At 48.0% G+C, this 19643-nt stretch overlaps 1 protein-coding gene across 3 annotated transcripts in view; it reads left to right on the top strand.

Annotated features, from left to right (window-relative positions):
- Window positions 1-19643, top strand: part of LOC144155094 (uncharacterized) — a 303882-nt gene that overhangs the window by 227262 nt on the left and 56977 nt on the right. For all 3 annotated transcript variants that reach the window (XM_077686340.1, XM_077686342.1, XM_077686341.1), the window contains exon 2: window positions 12330-12517. In XM_077686340.1, the coding sequence (XP_077542466.1) occupies window positions 12350-12517 (168 nt within the window). In that variant the 5' untranslated portion in view covers window positions 12330-12349. The remainder of the gene's footprint in view (window positions 1-12329; window positions 12518-19643) is intronic.

A 19643-nucleotide genomic window follows, 5' to 3' on the forward strand; every position in this document is an offset into this window, starting at 1 on the left:
CGTACTCGCTACGTGGCGATGTGCAGGCCGGAAGCGCAGCAGAAAGAAAAATTACTACAGCATTACCTGGGCCGACGTGCCCACGACGTTCCCATTTGCTTATCCAAAGGCAACAAGGAAGCCCTGTGGGCGGCAGGAAAGAATTGGCCACATATCTGCTCACTTCGCTGCAGGTGTCGTCGACAGACGATAGTCTTCTGCCGCCTCTGCCTCGTGATTTACTTTCCTCTCTCCCCCGCCCGCCTCTCGTGCTCTTCCCCTCCCTTTCGATCACCCCACGGTAAACACGGGGCAGGTTTGCTAAAGTCAGTTAAATTTTACCGGGTTCCACGTCTCCCGCCACTTTCTGGAACCTTTTGTTGCTCTTGAACTTGGAACACTGCCACGATGTCCAGGTTCTTGCGAGCTATTTTGGTACATTTGGGTCAAAATTTTTTTAACGCGTATTTTTTCTCTGCTATCCCAAGTATCAAGCACGCGTTTATTTTCGATTGAAAAAACACTGTTAGCACTAGTTGGGGATTGATGTTTTGCCTCAGATATCCCCCCCTTTTTTTTTTCGTTTTGCTCAACAATGTTTACAAGTATAAGGTATGTTTCCATATTTAGTGGTGCGGAAAAGTTTTGGCTATATAAACTTCGCGTTCAAGAATTCTTTTCACTTTTGGCCGGATGGCTGAATCGAGGAGCAGAGAGACAGGCCTTGTTTTTTTGGGTTTAAGTAGCCCGAGAAAAACTATCGTATTTCAAAAAAAATTTACTGAAGCACAAGCTCGTTCGGACCATAACGGAACATGCGTGCTCAATCCCCACGCAGCCGAAAACGTGGGCTTTTCCGCTTGTTCTCACCATTCGCGCGGTGTGGCTGTAAGAACGTTTTCACCTTTATCGTCGGCGTAAAGTGGCGGAGCCCCGCATTAAGTGAGTCAAAATACAAGTCAATGCGCGCTTCGCGACGGTAATCACCCCCATGAGTGTATACACTAAATGGCGCTTGTATCGAAGTTGTAAACAGTTACAAATACGTAGTGTAATTATAACCCCAACATTATCCTGGAAACACCAAATCGACACAATTACAAAGAAAGCTAATAAGATGCTGGGATTTTTGCGTCGTAATTTTAGCAAGGCCCCATCGTGGCGAAAATTGCTGCCCTGCAAGTCGCTTGTCCGCCCCAAACTCGAGTATGCTGCTGCTATTTCGGACCCTTGTTATGCATCCTTGAACAGAACATCGAGCTCTCATGCAAAATAACGCTGCCCACTTTGTACTGTCCAATTATAACCGTACCGCCAGTGCTTTAACAATGAAACCTTTGTGCCTTCCCCTTTTGTCCTTACGCAGGAAACTGTTTCGTCTATGCCTTTTTCGTATAGTTTATTATCGCCCTTCTTTGAGAGAGCAACTAATTTTATTGCCCACTTATCGTTCTTTGCGCGTGGACCATCACAACAAAGTTGGATATACATTTTGTCGGACGAAGACATTTTAACATTCATTTATACCTCATGCCTCTACAGAGTGGAATCGCCTTCCATCAGAGATCGTATCCATTTGCAATCATTGTCTTTTTCGCCAGACTATTGTCTGCATTTATGCAATGCGATAATCCTGCGTGATTATGTGAAACGCGGTTACCACTTTTGTTTACATGTGCGATTCCCTGCTTGTTGGTCAATTCCTGCATGATTACGGTGTATTTTGGCACAGTTTCGTGTATATCTGCGTAGAGTACGTTGTTAAAAGTTTGATGGTTTTGCTTTGGTTTGTATTTCGCAGCCAAAAAAATGTTTTACTTTGCCGTGACATTTCAACAAACTATGTATTGTTTTGCCCACTCCCCTCTACAACGCCTTTGCGCATGAGGGTATGTGAAATAAATAAATAAACAAACAAATAAATAAATAAATAAATAAATAAATAAATAAATAAATAAATAAATAAATAAAGAGGAGTGAAGGCCAACTGGTGCACAGTGTACAATGGAGAAGAGTAACCAAAGGTTTTTCTGATAAATCTACGTGAGTATGTAGCCCCGCTACTCGACTGGTGAGTTCGCGAAAAGTTGCGTCGTAGCTTTTAGTTATTTATGACTAGTTATTTCTGCGGCGCACGCTTTGAAGCCTGGAGAGGCGCACTCCTTTTATTTGGGTTGTATTTCTCCTCTTGACACCCTTTGGGGAAAAACTGAAACCGAAACTTTAAACGAAAAGCTTGGCCCGTCATAGCCAACGACATGCCACCGGAAGAATCCAAGCCAAGAGAAGAAGAGAGAGGGAGAGAAACAAAAAGGATGGCGCAAACAAAAGGCGCTCGCGCGCGGCGAGTTTTAGAAGAGGGGTGTCCCCAACAGCCCGCATCCGGCTTGCGTTGCTCGAGTCGGCTCTGATGATGGGAACTTTAGGCTTAGCATCGTGGCGGATATTTGATCGCCGCTATCTCTGCAACTGCGAATGACACTCCCTAATACAACTTTTCACCACACTATCATCCCCTTTCTCGCATGTGGGACTTTATTTGAGCTATAATTTCTGTTTGAATGATCGGTGACCAAGACATCTGCCGTAGCCTTTTCGATGCTTTCGCGCAGGTAGCGCCATCTTTCGGCCGCTCGACGCACTGCGCGCCGCGGCTTGTGCCGGTCGGACCGCCGAACCTCCGCGGCCGGTCAGCGCAACGTTTATAGATACTATCTATAAACGTTGGGTCAGCGTAAGCTTATCATCGCGGACGATATCTGATCGCCGCTTTTGAAATAAGCTCTGATAACAATGCCTAGCACAATTTTCACCACCCTTAAAGGGTCCCTGAAAGGCGTTTTGAGCACACTAAATGAACTAGCGCAATCGTTATATTGGGTCGTCAACGTCACCTGTGCCAAGTATTACTCTTTTACGCGCAGCGGAAAGCTCACACTTTTGTTGCAAAGTTTGTCGCTTTTTTCTCACCCTTCCCTTCGTGTTTTTGGACGCCGCCATCTTCACATGTCTACGTCATCGATTCCCAGATGTTCGTCATGAGCTAGACATCCTGCTATTGGGCGACTTTTTCACGCACTTCCGGCAAAGAGATGACTCGTCTGCTCAGCGTCGGCTCGCCGACTGATCTGCCAGCGTAGTGCCGGAGTGCTTGGACATTTTACGGCAAACGAAACAAGTGTAAACAAACGCTTAACCGTTTGTATTGAATTCAACACGGCCATAACACGACATGGATATTCTCTTACCTGAGTACGTTCCATATAAAAAGCGTTGAAGCCTCGAGGCACTTCTTTCGTGCAATCGCGGAGAACGCCCTGAGCCGAATGCCCGGGTTTGACGCACACATTTTATTCAACTTCAAAACAATCCAGAGATGCGTTTCGAACGAACACAACGTCACAACATGCGTTGCAAGTCTGAACCGCGATTGAGAGACGAGGGGTGCTTCCTCCTTAGGAAGCTGCCCGTCGTAAATTCGGCACTCACCTCGCGCGTGGTTTCGGGGACGAACAGCAAGTCACTTAACTCTGGTGCACAAGCCGAGATGGCTTTTAGCCGCGCACACTGCACATACCCCATGCGAGGTTGAGTCGTACGTCGCTCGAGAAAGATAACCCAGAACATGTGAAGCACTATCCACCCGCAGAAGCACAACGTCGCATTTCATCGCGCAACAAAGGCGTCCACAACACACACACCATCGCCTCCTGTAATGCCAAACGCATCTCGCACTTCCCAATGAAATTAAACAATTTAGGTTAAAATTTTGATTTTCCCGCTCAACCGTGCGTTTTCGTGGTCCCAAATGACATCACAGGAACCGACCGCTCTGCAGCCTAGAATACCTTCATTCACGCATCCGCCGTACAGGGTAGAGACACGTATACGCTGGCGCCGCCATTTTCGGTTGCTCGCTCGCCGCCGAAGCAAGTCATTGTGTCAAAACCGCGCTAAAATTATCGCCGCAACGCGGTTTACTGAAGCAGTTTGAATCATATTGTCTGTTTCGCGTTGCTAGGTCTCGTGGGAAACGAAAAGAATAACGCGTTGAGCCCGTTGGCCCAATTGCGGCGGCACGGGACCGTTCAAAGGTTGTCTCCACCCTGTACAGCGGTGTTGGTTTGTTCCCGCGTTTCTTTACGTTCCGTAACCTAGATGGCGCCACCATATCGTGGCCAGCGTTTGGTTTGTTCTTGCCCGCATTTAAACCTGGCTTGTTTTTGTTCTGGGAGAAAATATTCGTTCCCTGAAACAGTGCTCGCTCGACAAATGGGGTCACGTAAGACACCGTTGCTTGCGTCAATCGGCCAGTGTAGTCTGAGACAACCCCAAGCCCCGTAGTGCTGTGCAGCTAAACCAAGCATGCTGTGCGCAGTACGAACAGCAGAACGCATCAGTACTTCTATGTTTACATGTGCTTTCGTAACTTCCACTGTTTGTCCCATCATTCTTATTGCTTTGTAAAGAATGTGCCCTAAATTTAAGCGCAAATCGCTCGTTCGTCTAGTTTGTAAGCTCTACCTAATTTGCGTCTGCTTCTGCCAGCCTCCGCCAATCGCAGAGCTTAGCTCATGTGACATCATAGGTTCTGTTGCGGGAAATGAGCTGGTGGGTCGCATGACCATTCCCGTTTTTCCTAATTATGTAGCTTATTTGAGCGAAGTTTACGTTAAAAGTGGTGTCAGTATTCTAACGAGACAATCTTTTGAATGAACCAAACTTGTGTTTTCTCTTCATGGCTCCTTTAACTTTCGGAGGCACAAAATTGGGTTAGTTGTAAACATCGAAAAGGCATTTCTGTAAATCGGAATACGAGAAGACCGAGATGCCTTGAGATTCGTTTGGTACGAGACAGCGCCAGGAACGACTGGGTTGAAGCCAAAACTACAGGCGTGGCAGTTGACGAGGGTCCCGTTCGGAACAACAGCAAGTGCCTTCCTACTTACAGCGACGCTAAATAACCACCTTGGTAGCATGAAAGGAGAGTATCCAGACACTGCAAGAATTCTAGCTGATTGTTTGTAGGTGGACAACCTCCTAGCGGGAGCATAAAATGAGGAAGAAGCCTTGAAGATTTACACGGAAGCTAATTCTGCCTTCAATGCTGCCTCCATGAGACTGCACAAACGGACAACGAACAGCAAAGAAGGGGGTGAACACATCAGTGACAGTCAAGATTCCAAGCATGTAAAATACCTCTCAGCTGTTCTCGAGGTGCTGGGATTAACATGGAACCCCATCAGCGACGAGCTCACAGTCACACCGACAACGAGTGCACCACCCGATCCTTGAAAAAGCGCAAAAAGAATAGTGCTGAAAACGAATGCTCGACTGTATGATCCGCTTGGGTGGCTGACACCATTCACGGTTAGAGCCATAACTCTATTCCAAGAACTCTGGCAACGAAACGTGGAGTGGGACGAAGTGCTACCGCAGGACTTAAGAGACTAAGTGGGTGCAGTGGTGTTGTGAACTGACCTAACTGCAGAGAGTGCGTATGCAACGTTGCTACCCTGCTGCCACAACTGTACTCGCGCAGAAAACAGTGCTGCATGTGTTTGCTGATGCTAGCCCTGTAGCCTACGGGACAGTGGCGTACATTTGTGTTACAGGCGGCTGACACTGCCGAGACTGGAGCTGATGGCTTGTTTGTTGGCAGCTAGTCTGACCCGGTAAATCACAACCGACTTGAAGGAACGACCGCAGGAGACATACTTCTAGACAGACTAGACTGTAGCTCGACACTCGACTGTAGCCCTACTATAGATCATGAACCCTGCGTTTTGGAGACACTGTCCTGGATTCGGAAATCCATCAGACTGCATGACTCATGGTTATAGCGGTAAGCAGCTTGTCGAATGTTCCATCTGGAGGAAAGGACCTCCGCGAATGGGGATGCCCGAGAGATTCTGGCCGAATCACTTACCACCCAGCACGACTCAGCGGCAACAGAATAAAGAAAAGTTCCGGCAGCTCCATAAGCTACGAGCTCCACTGCTTGGCATAACACGATGCAGTGAAGCAACGAAACTTCTCCGTGTGACTGCACGGATTCTGAGATACGTTCACAAGCTGCACCATACCAACAATTAATCTGGCTCGTTAATGACAGGCGCACTGGATGAAGCCAAGTAATACTGGTTAAGGCTAGCACATCCTGAAGTTCTGCAGGGAGAAACTAAGTGCACACAAAAGGGCGAACGTTTTCCCGTGGATTCACCACTCCGAGATATTCCAGTGTTCATGGACAATGACTCTGTGCTCGGAATCACAGGCAGGCTTCAGCAAAGTGAGAGGCCGTACAACGAGCAGCATCCCATCGTGTTAACAAACGGCCACCGGTTGGCGGAACTGATCGCTCGCAGATGTCAACACCAAGTGCTGCACGGAGGAGTGCGGGACACTCTCGTACAGCTGAGAGAGAAATTCTTCGTGGCACGGGCACGCCAACTGGTGAATATAATAATCAAGAGGTGCATGGCCCGTCAGAGCTTCAATCTTCGTCTAGCCACCGAGGTAATCGCACCGCTTCCGCGAGACCGAGTCACTGCGGCACAACTGTTCGAATGGTGGAAAACAAAAGCGCTCAAAAAATAGGGACGAAGGAAGACGTAGACAGCAGGGCGCTTTCTGTTGCTGTCGTGCTGTCTACGTCTTCCTTCGTCCCTGTTTTTTGAGCGCTTTTGTTTTCCACCAAGATCAACACATACCAACTAGCCCAACTTTCCGTTCTTCTGCACAACTGTTCGAAGCCACGGGAGTCGACTTTGCGGGACCGCTTCTGGTTAAAGGAGAGAGCGCAATCCACAAGCCGTACGTGACATTGTTCACTTGTGCCGTAACCAGAGCGGTTCACTTAGAGCTCGCTAGACATGTCCACTGAATGGTTTTATGTTGTTGGAAATAGTAGCGAGGAGGAAGAAGTGGCCCCAGCAACATACCTCTCGAAGCATTATCATTGTACATATTGTTCCATCCTGTCCCATTAAAGCGGCGGCTCCCGTTCAGGTCCCAGCTCGGTCCTTTCCGCGGCATGGTGCCGAAACGACGGGAGAAGCGGCTTTCACAGACGTGAGACACCCTAACGAGCGCCGGCCCCATCGACCTTCGAGAAGTTTCCGCCGGTGCATTTGTGTCCTCGTCTGGAGCCGCGCCAAGGGAACTCAGCGGTGGAAGGTCCGAGCGGGCTACCAACCAACGACAACGTGAGCCGTGGGGAGAGGACCGTTGGACCTGAGGCAGAACGAGCTTGAAGAACAAGGAAACGACCCGAGGGGAACGAGCTTCAAGCACATGGACAAAAGGCAATCACGATCAAGGCACCACATTCCTGCCATGTAACGACGCGTGCTTGATCGTAGCCACCACAAGGAACGCCTAGCGGCTTTTCCTGGACCTTCTCCCAACGATCTTTAGGACTTACCAACGCCGAGGAAAACGATGGAGAATCTTCTTTATCAACGACTCCAGGTACGTGAAGAAGTATCGGCGATTATAAAACGAGTTGAGCTGCATCTTTCATATGGACCGCCCTCGCTAGTGCAGCTCTCTAGCTGGAACCAGTCTTTGATAGAGAAAGAGCAAGCTCTCAAAGAAATGGACGGCAAAATCGAGACCTCGTTGCCATTGACGAGATTGCCGAGGAAATCGAAAGGGCCGAAACATGGGCAAACACCATCGTAACGACAAAATGGAAGTTAGGAGCAGTTATTAAAGATTTGCGAGCGTCTCGAAAAAGGACGATTCGCGAACGAATGAGGCGCAGTCTGAAACATGGAGGCCTACCTTCGTTTCCAGATTACAGCTCAAACAGTTAAAGCACGTCTGTCAGCGGGTCGGCGGCATTACTGACGGGCGTAACTGACGAAGAATGAACGATAATCCCAGCATAAGCTTGATAGGCGAACCGAAACAGGACCTTAAGCGAGAATCAGACACCGGTAATTTTACAAATAGCGCTTTATTGCCTTCAGCGCTGCCAGAAACTTGGAACTGCCACAACCCCAAAAGTGAATTACCCGAATCCGACACAGGAAACGACCGCGCCACCCAGAATAGGCTACCCCGCACGGTATCTTCTGTCGTCGCGAACAGAAAGGCTTCGATGAATGCTAACGTTACCGATTCTAGGGGGCGTGCGAAAACTACTACCCAAGATAAATACAGGACGCAACGAAAGCGCAAGCAGGGAGAAAAGGGGAGAAGCACCAAACACCAAGAAGAAAGGCAGAAGAGGGGCATCTTTTGGATTTTCTGGCAAAAAAGAACCGCTCTCACAACTGCAGCGAAGAAGGTGCCCACAAGAAGAACGGGGAAACATTCCAAGCAACGATGTGCAGGCCAGATCCTACACCGCCTCAAGGCGTCGCAACAACTTCAGACGTACTCTTCGCGCGATAAGCTTCCTATGCACTGTTTCGCTAACAGAGCGAGCTATGTGCCCTACCTCACGTGGCTCTCCTCTACACTCCGTCGTTTGGACAGACGATACAAGCACCGGTGGTGGAGGAAGTGCGCTCTGCGCTGCCCCGGACTGACATAGGACTGCCCCGACTCGGCTTTGTGTTAACCCGGAACATTGGAATGATCACGCTGTGCTTGATATAATAGTTTACCTCCTTTCTTTGAGGTCGGGAGGATGTTGGAAATAGTAGCGAGGAGGAAGAAGTGGCCCCAGCAACATACCTCTCGAATCATTATCATTGTACATAGGGTGCCATCCTGTTCCCGTTCGGGTCGGCTCCCGTTCGGGTCCCGGTTCGGTCCTTTCCGTGACAGATGGCACTCGGACGATTCATATCCAGAAGAGGAATCCCTCGAGTCATGTACAGCGACAACGCTATGACTTCTAAAAGAGCAAACAAAGAACTTTTGCAGCTCTCGAAGCCGAATTCGCAATCCCGCAACACTATTTCATCTCAAACGCACGCATTGAATAAAAGTTCATAGTTGAGCCTGCCCCATGGTGAGGTGGGTTTTACGAACGTGTCGTTGAACCCACAAAGCTTGCACTGATGAAAGTAATTGGCTCAAGATATTTGTCATTCGATGAGCTTGCAACAGTGCTTAAGAAGTAGATGCAGTGCTGAACTCCAGACGGTTAACTCGACTCTACCATGAGCCGGGGGAACTGGAACCATTATGTCCTTCCCTTTTCTTGACGAGCAAACGAATGGCAACGCTACCAAGTGAGGGACGACAGTATTGACATCATGACGTCAGTCTGCACAGGCTGTGGACCCGTCGAAAGCTGGCCATCAATCCCTTCTGGAGTGAATGGAGAAAGGAATACTCGGCAGAGCTACGAAATCTCCACAACAGAAAAGAACGCCGAGGTAAAATCCTTGCGGTTGGGAACATGGTTCTCCTTCGAGACTCTCAACTACCCCGGCAACAATGGAGCCTTGCCAGAATCCAAAAGGTGTTCCCAAGACGAGATGCGAAGATCCAGTCGTGCCTCCTGAGAATGCCCGAAGAGTCAAAGCTCAAGTGACCGATACAACTAGTGTACCCATTGTAAATAACGTAGCTCTAAAAGCAAGTGACTTCCATCATTCGGAGGCGAACGGGGGGGGGGGGGGGGGGGATGTGTGTGGAAAAACCGAAGCCGAAACTTTAAACGAAGAGCTTGACCCGACTAGCAAACGACACGCCACCGCAAGAATCCAAGCCAAGAGAAGAAGAGAGGGAGAGAAAAAAAGATGGCGCGAACAAAAGGCTAACGAGACGCACGTATAGTAAATGAGACCTTGCTTCTGGGCTATTTGCTACATTACTACTTGTATAACACTGAGCTAAGTTGACAATGACGAAGGCGAAGGGCGACCAGACACAAGATGCACACATGCGAAAGCGCTTCGTATGTGTGCATCTTGTGTCTCCCCGTCCTTCGTCTTCGTCATTTTCAACTCAGCGCAGTGTCTTATAAGGAGACGCACGGTTTGCTGTAGCTCCATATAACCCTTAAATAAATAAGTGTTTGCGTCGAAAAGCCGTCTCCTACCTTCAACGATTCCCACACCGTTTAGTTCGCATTTAAGGTACCCCTGACGCCGGGTTCCTGGGGGCGTCGGCGCAGAATAGGGGTTAAGTCACTTGCCTGTCATCGCGCGTCCATCGGCTTGATTCCCGTCTCTGCCACGGTTGTTTTAGCTAGAAGACGCAAGTGCAGCTGTTGTCGCCACTGCCGCTTTGGTGTAACGGCGTGAGAACGACGCACGGCTGGAGAGTGCGCCAGTTTCACTGACATCAGCCTGGTAACGCTTCCCCGGTAAAACAACCGCCGCAAATAGGAATCGAGCCCGTGTTCTTGTGCTCAGCAGCACAACGTCTTAGGTGCTGGGCCACGGCGGTGGGTATGCCGTGGTGCATGGGGGGTTTACCGGTTGCACTCTCCCTGTATTTACAAATGACGCCATTTTCGTAAATGATGCACGTTTTCACGTCTTTTGGGACTTTTTAATTCCAAAAGTATTATTACACCGGATGACGTGCTGTGCCGCCTAGGTTTTGCTATACGCTGTCTCACCCCATGTAATCGGGTGTGTATGAAACATTCACGTGTGAGCCAAAGTTATATATGGGACTTCGCTTACTTTATTTCTGTGTGCATTTTGATGTTTGTTGATCCACTTCACCACGGTTCGCGTTGCGCTCAGCTTCTGGCATATGAGCCGTTAGTTCTGTCTAGACTTCTTAAATAGTTCGGGAGCCAACGTTCAGACCCTTGATAAAACATGTTGTTGCTGTTGATAAATTGAAAAAGAAAACTTTCCTATCGCTAACTGAGCTGGAGTTCTAAGGGTTTTGCTGTAGGCGGAGCTTCAATGGGAGTCAGCTTTAACACCAGTTACGTTGCTGTTTATTAATTGAAAAAGGAATATTTCTCCGTCGCTAAGTGATGCCAGATGACGCTATTTCACCGGCAACTGCTAATGGAACACCTCGTATAATTGTCTCGCATTCCACTTTTTTAGCAGCAGCAGCAATCAGGGCCGCTACCATGGTAATGAGTTAAACACGTGGATTAAGCGCTTAGAATCAAATTACACTCTGGGATTGCCCGAGAGCCAGATCCCAGGCTCCTCACAAGAAGCAAGCACACTGCCAAGGAGCTGGGTAAGGGCAGGCAGGAGGTGTGCTTGTGAGGGAGTGCGGAAAATGACCCGTCTGTGGATGCATACAGAAAAAAAAAAACGAAGAGACGTCGCAGGCAAGATCCCAAAGTATTGCATCATAAACCAGAAGGTCCATGTCGTAGCAACATTGTAGCACCGTAATATGATCTTCGGCCGCTGTTTTTAGAATTATGGGTCCGTACAGCTGTCAGCAAGTTGTTTTTTTTTTCGGCGTTGTGCGAACATGGTTATTAACCCTTAAAACGCAGCACAGTAACGTGACTTTACTACACATGACAGACCTTTCGAACGCCATTTCCGGGGATAAAGGCGCATAGCCCGAATTTGGGGAAAGGTGGTCTCGCATGAAAGAGCTCTTGGATGCGTAAAAGGCGATATCGGACGTTCTTGGAGCTGATTCGCATAATAAAGCGAACTGAAAACACAGTAAGTACAGGAAAGGAGCTGGCGTGTTTCAGAATCTCGTCTCTTGTGCATACCAGATTATCGATGCCAGAGCGTAATCTCACTTTCAGCATAACTTGCATGACGTGAAATAACTTCAATAGAGTGTGTACGGGGCGGGATTGGGGCTTATCCAGCACAGTCGTGTGTGGTCGAAAACGTTTCTGACTGGGGCTTATCCAGCAGTCGTGTGTGGTCGCAAAAGTTTCTGACGTTTAAAGTTGACGCATTGCTACGGCGAACGCCTTTGAATGCGTATAAAATAACCCTTCCACACGAATGCCACCAGATTTACGTTTTTGGTAATGGTGGGGTTTTAAATTTGTGTTTAAAGATAATGGAAGCTGTGCGCAACCACTAACGTTAGGCGTATATGCAAGCAACGCTCGTTCGCATACTCCCCATCTGGGCAAAAGTATGGCGGCGTCGGAGTGTGTCGTCGCTACGGAAGGCGCCGTCATCACGCCTTCGTAACACCGCGCCGTGAAGGGCTGCACCCGCCACGGAACACACTGGATATCTTTGTCTTGCTCTAAGCGCATGATAAATCGTCTCCTTACCCCAGAAGGCGGATGTAAAGCGACTATTTCGGTGGTTGCTTCATTGCACATTGTGCCTTGCCCGGGACATTGCTTGCTCTGTCGTTCACGCTTTCCTCCTCTTCTTGAAGATTGTCGCCCCTGCACGACGATCTTGCAGGCTGTTCTGGCAGCGATCTTTGCTGTGCAACAGAGCTCTGAGGTTGCTTCTCTCCCGTCTGTGCAGGTTGCGAGTGGCACGGCGGCATGGCGTTACTGTACCGCTTCACACGGCTCAACGATCGCTCCAACACGGGAGTGTTCACGTTCATCGCCACGCGGTCCGTCACACGAGACCTGCACCGGGACGCCACCACCAAAGACTTTCCTTTCGCCTATCATCGGTGGGCTGTTTCCTTCGTCCGCACGGACAAGGTAGGCACGCTGGGCCCACCCGTGCCGCGTACGGGACGCTGAAGCTCGCTTACTAATCGCCATAAAGCAGTTTTCAATCAATCAATCAATCAATCAGTCAATCAATCAATCAATCAATCAATCAATCAATCAATCAATCAAATTTTGTTATTTTGACTACGAACAACCTCGCGGCAAAGCAGTGGATCTGACGTTTCTGCACGAAGGTTCTAATGCAATATCTGAATGATGTAATGGTCAAAATTACTATTATTTCTTCAATAATTCGTTGAGAGAGAGAGCGAAGTTTATTTTCGGGACCTTCATTGCGAAGTCCACAATGGACGAAGATGGTTTCTTCTTCGCGGGAATCCATATACTGCTCTCGCTGCCTGGCCCCTGGTGACCAGCCGTAGCTGATCCTCCAGGGCCGGGGGGGAGGGAGGGGGGTTCAGCAAGATCCCCCATCTCGTTAAAGATGGTTGGTGTGGTGGGGCGAGGTTCAGGTAAGGGTGGCGGGTGCTTCGGGCTACACCTACACTCTCCTATCATGTGCTGGAGAGTGCAGAATTTTTTTTACAGACTAGGCAAGCTTCTTCAAATTGATTTCGGAACATGCGATTTAGTAGATGGGGGTGCGCAAAGGACTCTGTCTGCATTTCCCTGTATATAGTTTGATGTTCCTTCGTGAGTTTTGCGTGTGGTGCTGGGAGCTTCCGCCTGTTATACATGTAATCAGCAGTTATGTCCCTGTAGGTAAGCAATGTTTGGTTTTTCGCCTCTACTGCGGAAGTGGCCCGATAGTCAGTCAGTGCTCAGTGCTCAGGCCTGCTGTCAGTGCTCAGTGCTCGTCACCCTCCACCGCAGAATGGGCCGGTACTCACACTAGTTCTACAGTTTCTTTCCGAGGTTTCTCTCTTTGAACACTCTGAGGGCCAACCGGGACACCAAGCTATACTGGAAGCTTCTGTAGGCTTTCTGCGAATCTGTAACCGCTTTGGTCTCGCCCGGTAGGGTAAGGTCCAGAGCAATCGCCAGCTCATCTGCCTCTTCAACGTTCTCAACTTCAGCGGATGCACATGTCAGTAGCTCTTGCGTGCCCGTCACTGTTGCTGTTGACCGGTTCGTACCTTCACTTATGGAGGCGTCCGGTAGATAACCCTTCTTTTTCCAGAAGCCGGTTGAGAGCACGAGCTCTTGCCTCCCCACTGCCACCGTAGTGCACTCATGTTCTTTGGGATCGGATTGGCTTTGATGGCTTCAAGCTATTCATCTGGCAACTGGTCTCTGTCGTCAGATGCCGTCGGCATTCAGACGATTTTCTGCAAGATGCGTCGACCCACTTTAAATGGCTCAGCCTTTGCTTCTGATTGGCGAGATGGGCCTGAATGAGCTCGTCCACCGAGTTATACAAGCCCATTTCCAAGAGTTTGCATGTACACGCGCTCATAGGAACTCCAATAGCTTGCTTGACGGCCTTGCGGATGATGACATCCAGCACCTGTGTTTCCCCTTTGTTCGGGAGGAGATAAGTTGCTACATACATGATTCTGGTCACCACAAAGGTTTGGACGAGCCAAAGTGTGTCCCTTTCCTTCAGGCCTCATCTTCCTGGCGCCAGCCGTCGGACCACATGAAGGATTTGTTCCGACGTACACTTCAGTTTTCCAACGGATATAGGTGCCCTGTTGTCGGCGTGGACGACTAAACCGACAATTTTTGTTCTGGGGCAAGGTAGGATGACTTAGCTCTCTAGGCTAACTTTTACGTCCTGATTTTATTTCTTTGGCGCCCCTGGCCGGATGATAAACGTTGCTGATTTACCTGGGGAGCATTTAAGGCCACAGCCTTTTTTGTCCATGACATCTGCGGCTGCCTGCAGCGTGTCTTGGATCCATCCTAAGGAGCCTGCTTTCGTCATCCAGAGCGAGATGTCGTCGGCGTATATAGCGCAGTGCTGCTGGCAGTGCTACTACTTATTCGTGTGGGTGTGCCTGGTTCATTGAGCAAGGCCAAATTGTGCTGATACATGAGGTTAGCTAGTTACCTCCCTCTTTTCTAGTAGAATTTATACCCTCACGTCATATGCGCTGCATTGAAATCACTTATCACGAGCGAAAGTCTATAGCTGTCCATGGCATCCTGAATTGTACCCGCCAGGTCAAGGCCCTCCTCGGCTGGTCTGCAGTACATACTGAGGACGAAAACGTTCTGTACACTTCCTATATCTCGGCTGTGGATTTAAATCAACGTGTGCTCGCACCACTTTTCTGTTGTTAGATGTTGTGTTGCCGCAATTGTATTCCGCACCAGCACTGCCATCCCTCCTTGATATAAGCTATTGAATGACAGGGGTCAACGGGATCGGATGACGGAATATGGGTACATGTCGCGGCCAGTATTCTCCATCCTTGTGTGATAACGCATGCTTCCATCAAATTGTCCTTGCAACGGCATCGCGATAAGGGGAAGGACACGCGAGAGGAGGGAGGCTGGTTGTGATACATGCAAGTCTGAATATCTGCTCGCAGGTGTGAGAGAGGCTATACGCAGAAATAATCTCGTTCGTCTTCCTTCTTCCTTCTCGCTAACTTAATTGTGGAGGAGCAGAAACAAGACCATTCTCGATGGCAAAATAAAGAATAAATACAAATACACGGGTGTACAGTTATCGGTTAAGGGACATGCATGAGCTTTGTATCTGCATAAAGTCCGCGTTAACTGTGTCTTGTCGCTTCATTTTTCAAATATGTAATTTTAATCTCACCCTTGAAGAATTAAACGTCCACTGTCATATTCTTCCTATGTTGCATTAATGAGCTCTGTAGCGCGTGACCGGCCTGCAGAAACTATGTTACACTAAGCTAAAAGTTAAAGGCGAGGAGCTTGAGTCGAGTATATGTGGTATTTTATCGTATGTGGCTAGGATGCTTTGGGATTTGTTGTAGTGTAACGACAGTCGGTAATTTCGTTGCGATGAACCCCTTGCTGTTTTGAAACTGCGTCATAGTATAAAGGTATGGATATATTAGATCTCATAGGATTCGCTAAAAAGATACAGCCTCATGTTTGCAAGGTGTACAAAATATCGAAAGTTGTAATTAGCAGATATTTTAGCATTTGCCCATTTTAATTGGGCATTAAAAGCTCCTTTGTATTTACACCGGCTGCTCCCCGCCGGCTGAGTTACTTTCAAAGCACAGACGCCCAGCTTACCCCAAAGGCTGCAACTGTCACGATGTAAATACCCTGGGCCACATATCTTGTCTCGCCTTCGATAATGAGTGTGCTCTCTAGGTCGCCAGCTACACCAGCCTTGGGGTACCACGCAAACGTCAAGGGGGCTTCCCGTTCCCTAGGACCTCGTTGCACTGCGCTGAGAGGCACTCAGGTTACACCTATAGTGGCGGAAGACAAGTGGATTTTACTCTCAGCTCAAATCCCAGCGCCCCACGGAGACTCCAAACCAAGCAACCCACGCTCTGCTGCTCTGTCTTTCCTATCTTCTTCGGGTGTCGTCGCAAAGGCAGGCTATTATCCTGAGCTCCACAATTTTTACACCATCTTCATCCAATAAAAAATCACTACGCACACACTCGCCAATCGACCGCATCAGAGTAACCTCGTACTGTTCGCAGTGCGTCTTAATATAAACGCGATGTATACAACAAGTACATATTGTACGTAGGTTCTTTCGCTTTTCTGAAAACATCTGGTTAACGCGATATTTTCCCACCCCCTGTACACCTTCCAAGCCCCCACGAACATTTGTACGAATTGGATTAAGCGGGATTTTTGTCTGAAAAGAGGGCCATCAGGCCTCTGTGTCACTTTAAACATGAAGCGTTTTGTACGGAACGGACCTAAGCACACACAAAACGAAGCTTAAGAATATCTGTACAACAGCTTTTCCACTAAGTAATAACCCGAAGAAATCCCGGAGTCTTGTCCGGTTCTTTGCACTCTTTTATTCATGGATCTTTACCTGCTCGCCCATGCAGCTTAGCAGGCTTGTTCCTAGAGCGTGGTGGTACGTAATAAAAAGCTGCCAAAAAGTTCCGAAGTGAATCTTCTGTTATTATAAAACAGATCGTTTGGGTTAAGAAACCAACACAGTAACGTGGCAGGGAAGTAAAAACAAAGAAAAAAACGAAAAAATTGTAAAGACTGTCTCAAAAGTTGTCACTTAACAAGCTATGTACCGTATGTACGATCCGTACATCGCCTATAGCGTTTAGCAAAATGAAGTACAATTTAGGCAGGAACAAAGATCAGCAGAGCTGACTCAGATTCATCTGACTTAGCCGTGATTCATCTGACTTAACCGTCAGATTCATCTGACTTAGCCATCAATAAAGGCAAAATCTACCTATGCTGTCGTTATTCACTTAAGAACACACTATATACACACACAATAGGGGGAAAAAGAACTCATTCTCATTTAAGAACAACGTAAATTGGCTAAGTATGGAAAGGTTTACCATACATCGCATCCGAAAATCTCTGCAAACGGTGTAAACCTTCACGAAGAAATAATAATCAAAGTGATTAAGGGAAAGATTCTACACTGCACCGTGGAACCCAACAAATCCTAAATTGTGGCATATGTGCGCATGGTGAGCAATAAAGGAACCAGTATTCGATGAAGAAATGCTAAACTGGGGAAGCGAAAACTGCTATGGGGAACACTTGACGCTGTTTAAGGCTGACGCTGATTGGATTCGCGGCGATCGTCTAACCATTCTAAACGCTTCTTTCTTGCGTATGAAACTTAACACCACCACACAGACGAATTGACTATGGTGAGGATCACCCCGTCATCATCGGCTGATTTGTTTGAAAAATTGGTTTATAAATGAATATGCAGGTTTTACCGAAAACTAGGTTAGTAATTGAAAGTATTCTTAAAGTCTCGAAGCAACTCGTCGAGTCATATTTCCCCGACAAAATTTCTTTAATAATTACTAGATTCGATTTAGGCCAGAATGTGTTACTACCAGAAATTCGACTTGAAGGTGAACATTTTGACAGACTTCTGTCTGGTTACTAGTGACAGGAAGCATAGCCATTTTTTTACAGCTGCTTCCTTTTGGAATAACCTCCCAAATAAAGTAAATAATTCCACATCTTTGACTATGTTTAGGCATAGGCTACACATTTATCTTAGCTACATAGATGATTTGTAACAACCTGCCCGACCGGCTTGTCCGGCCTGGGGGATTTCAGTAATTTGTAACTGTCTTCCCATGAATACTTTTTATTGCATTTATATTTATTCTTTGGCTGTTGTCTCTAATGCAACATCTTATTTTTACTGCCTTGTTCGAACTGGTTGCATATTTGCATTCACTTTGAGGAGGTTTCGGGGTGGGCTATGGCTTTAGGTCCATGGGCTTTATGTTATCTTATACAACCTTTAGGCCGGGTTCAGACTGTTGCCGCAACTGTCATAATAACTTTAAAAAATGACGCCATTTCACGTCTCAGCCAACCGAACTGTGTGACATACCGTTTTTTACCTCCATAGATCACGATATGGCTTTTGCGTCGGTAGTCTGAGCATAGCCTTACTTGCACTTAAAGGTCGTTCTTATTCCTTGTCTTATTTCCTAATTCTGTATATTTTCATCCTTTCTCTCTTTTTCTCCTGGAAACGCAATCAAGACTGAATGGTCAGCGGGGAGGCGATGTAATTTGTATGTACAGCGAGCTGTCGACGAGCCAAGCCTTGACTTTTGACTACTCGAAACAGCTGCGATATCGGTATTGAAGCACTGATATAGCGATCGCGGGTTTGTCGAGCGTGCTTTGTTGACAACTGGAACGAGTGGCTGTATTGTTGAACTCTGAGCAGTGCATATCTTTGGTTCTGGTTTCAGCGCGGCTTCGGTACCGGTTTTGTCAGATTTGAGCGATTGTACGCATGTCTAGACGCCGTGGCTTCGAGGCCTCAGACGCCGATGGATTTGGTGGGATGGATGGGCCGATTCCGCAGTAAAAGACGGAAAGGCTGGCAAACGGCGATCCTTTAAAACACCAAGCTGAGAAGCCTCTGTCAGGTCTCGCTCTCTTCCATGTCGAACGGGTGCCTTTCGCATCTCTCAGTGATATAAACAGCACCAACACGCAAGTTCCTAAACGTGCCATTTTGTGGAAAATGGCAGAAACGCTAAAACGCAAACGCGATCAACTGTTATCCAAAAAGAACCAGAAACTCCTCATTTTTTGGCGTCCATCGCTAGGAAAGAATAAAAAAGTCACTGTCAATTTCGACCCTTGGTCAGACTTTCTGCCGCTCCGGCACAATCGCGGGTGTCACCTCCGCCAGCCCTCTGGCCTGCGGCATCCCGTTCACGCCAACAGATGTCCTTGTTCGAACACCGCACAGCATCTTGAGGCGTAAGCATTTCTTCGCCTCACTCAAACTACTGACTACGAAATGGCTCATTCATTTCGCGACAAAACTTTGAACTTCGGTGGGAAGGAGCCGACAAAACAGTACTTGGAATCTCGCATACTTATCGAGATTTGTCCATATGCTCAGCCCATTCCTTGGCCCGGGAGAATCTTCCTTTCCTGGACGCCTCTTCCAATGCTCTTCCCGCCTGTATTAGTGAATACGAAGCCATTTTCATATTACCACAAGATCCCGCATCCGCAAACCAATGCGTTGAGGTGCTCGTACTGGAAGAGGAGTCTTCACCACGTTCTGCTACTGATACATGTCGCTGGAGCGATGAAGTACTGGAAGGGGGCGTTGACGTTGAGTTGATGCGTTGATGGGTTTTGAGGTGTGGGTGCTGGGTTGTTTAAACGACTGTGGCTAACATTCGGGGCAAGCAACATTAGCGCTACAATTAGTACACAAAATCGGGGAAATTGTTAGTGGCACTTAACGGAACATAGCAGACTTGCGAATGTCTCCTGGCTCGCTCTCCGATGATGGTAGGAACATGCCGCTCTTGTCAGTACCCGTGGAGCCATGGATTGAAGAGGGCTTATAATTGGTTCAACCGCATTAGCCGGACTAAAAGAGTGCATTTTGGCGTCCACATTTTCGACCGATCGACATAGCGCTTCTTATGTCCAATTGGCTAGGATCTAACCAAAGGAACCGAGCCAATCCCGGACGCATGCTATGCAGTTC

Source organism: Haemaphysalis longicornis, unplaced genomic scaffold, assembly GCF_048455015.1.
Source record: "Haemaphysalis longicornis isolate Haplotype H1 unplaced genomic scaffold, Haemaphysalis longicornis Haplotype H1 scaffold_1, whole genome shotgun sequence".
NCBI lineage: Eukaryota > Metazoa > Arthropoda > Arachnida > Ixodida > Ixodidae > Haemaphysalis > Haemaphysalis longicornis.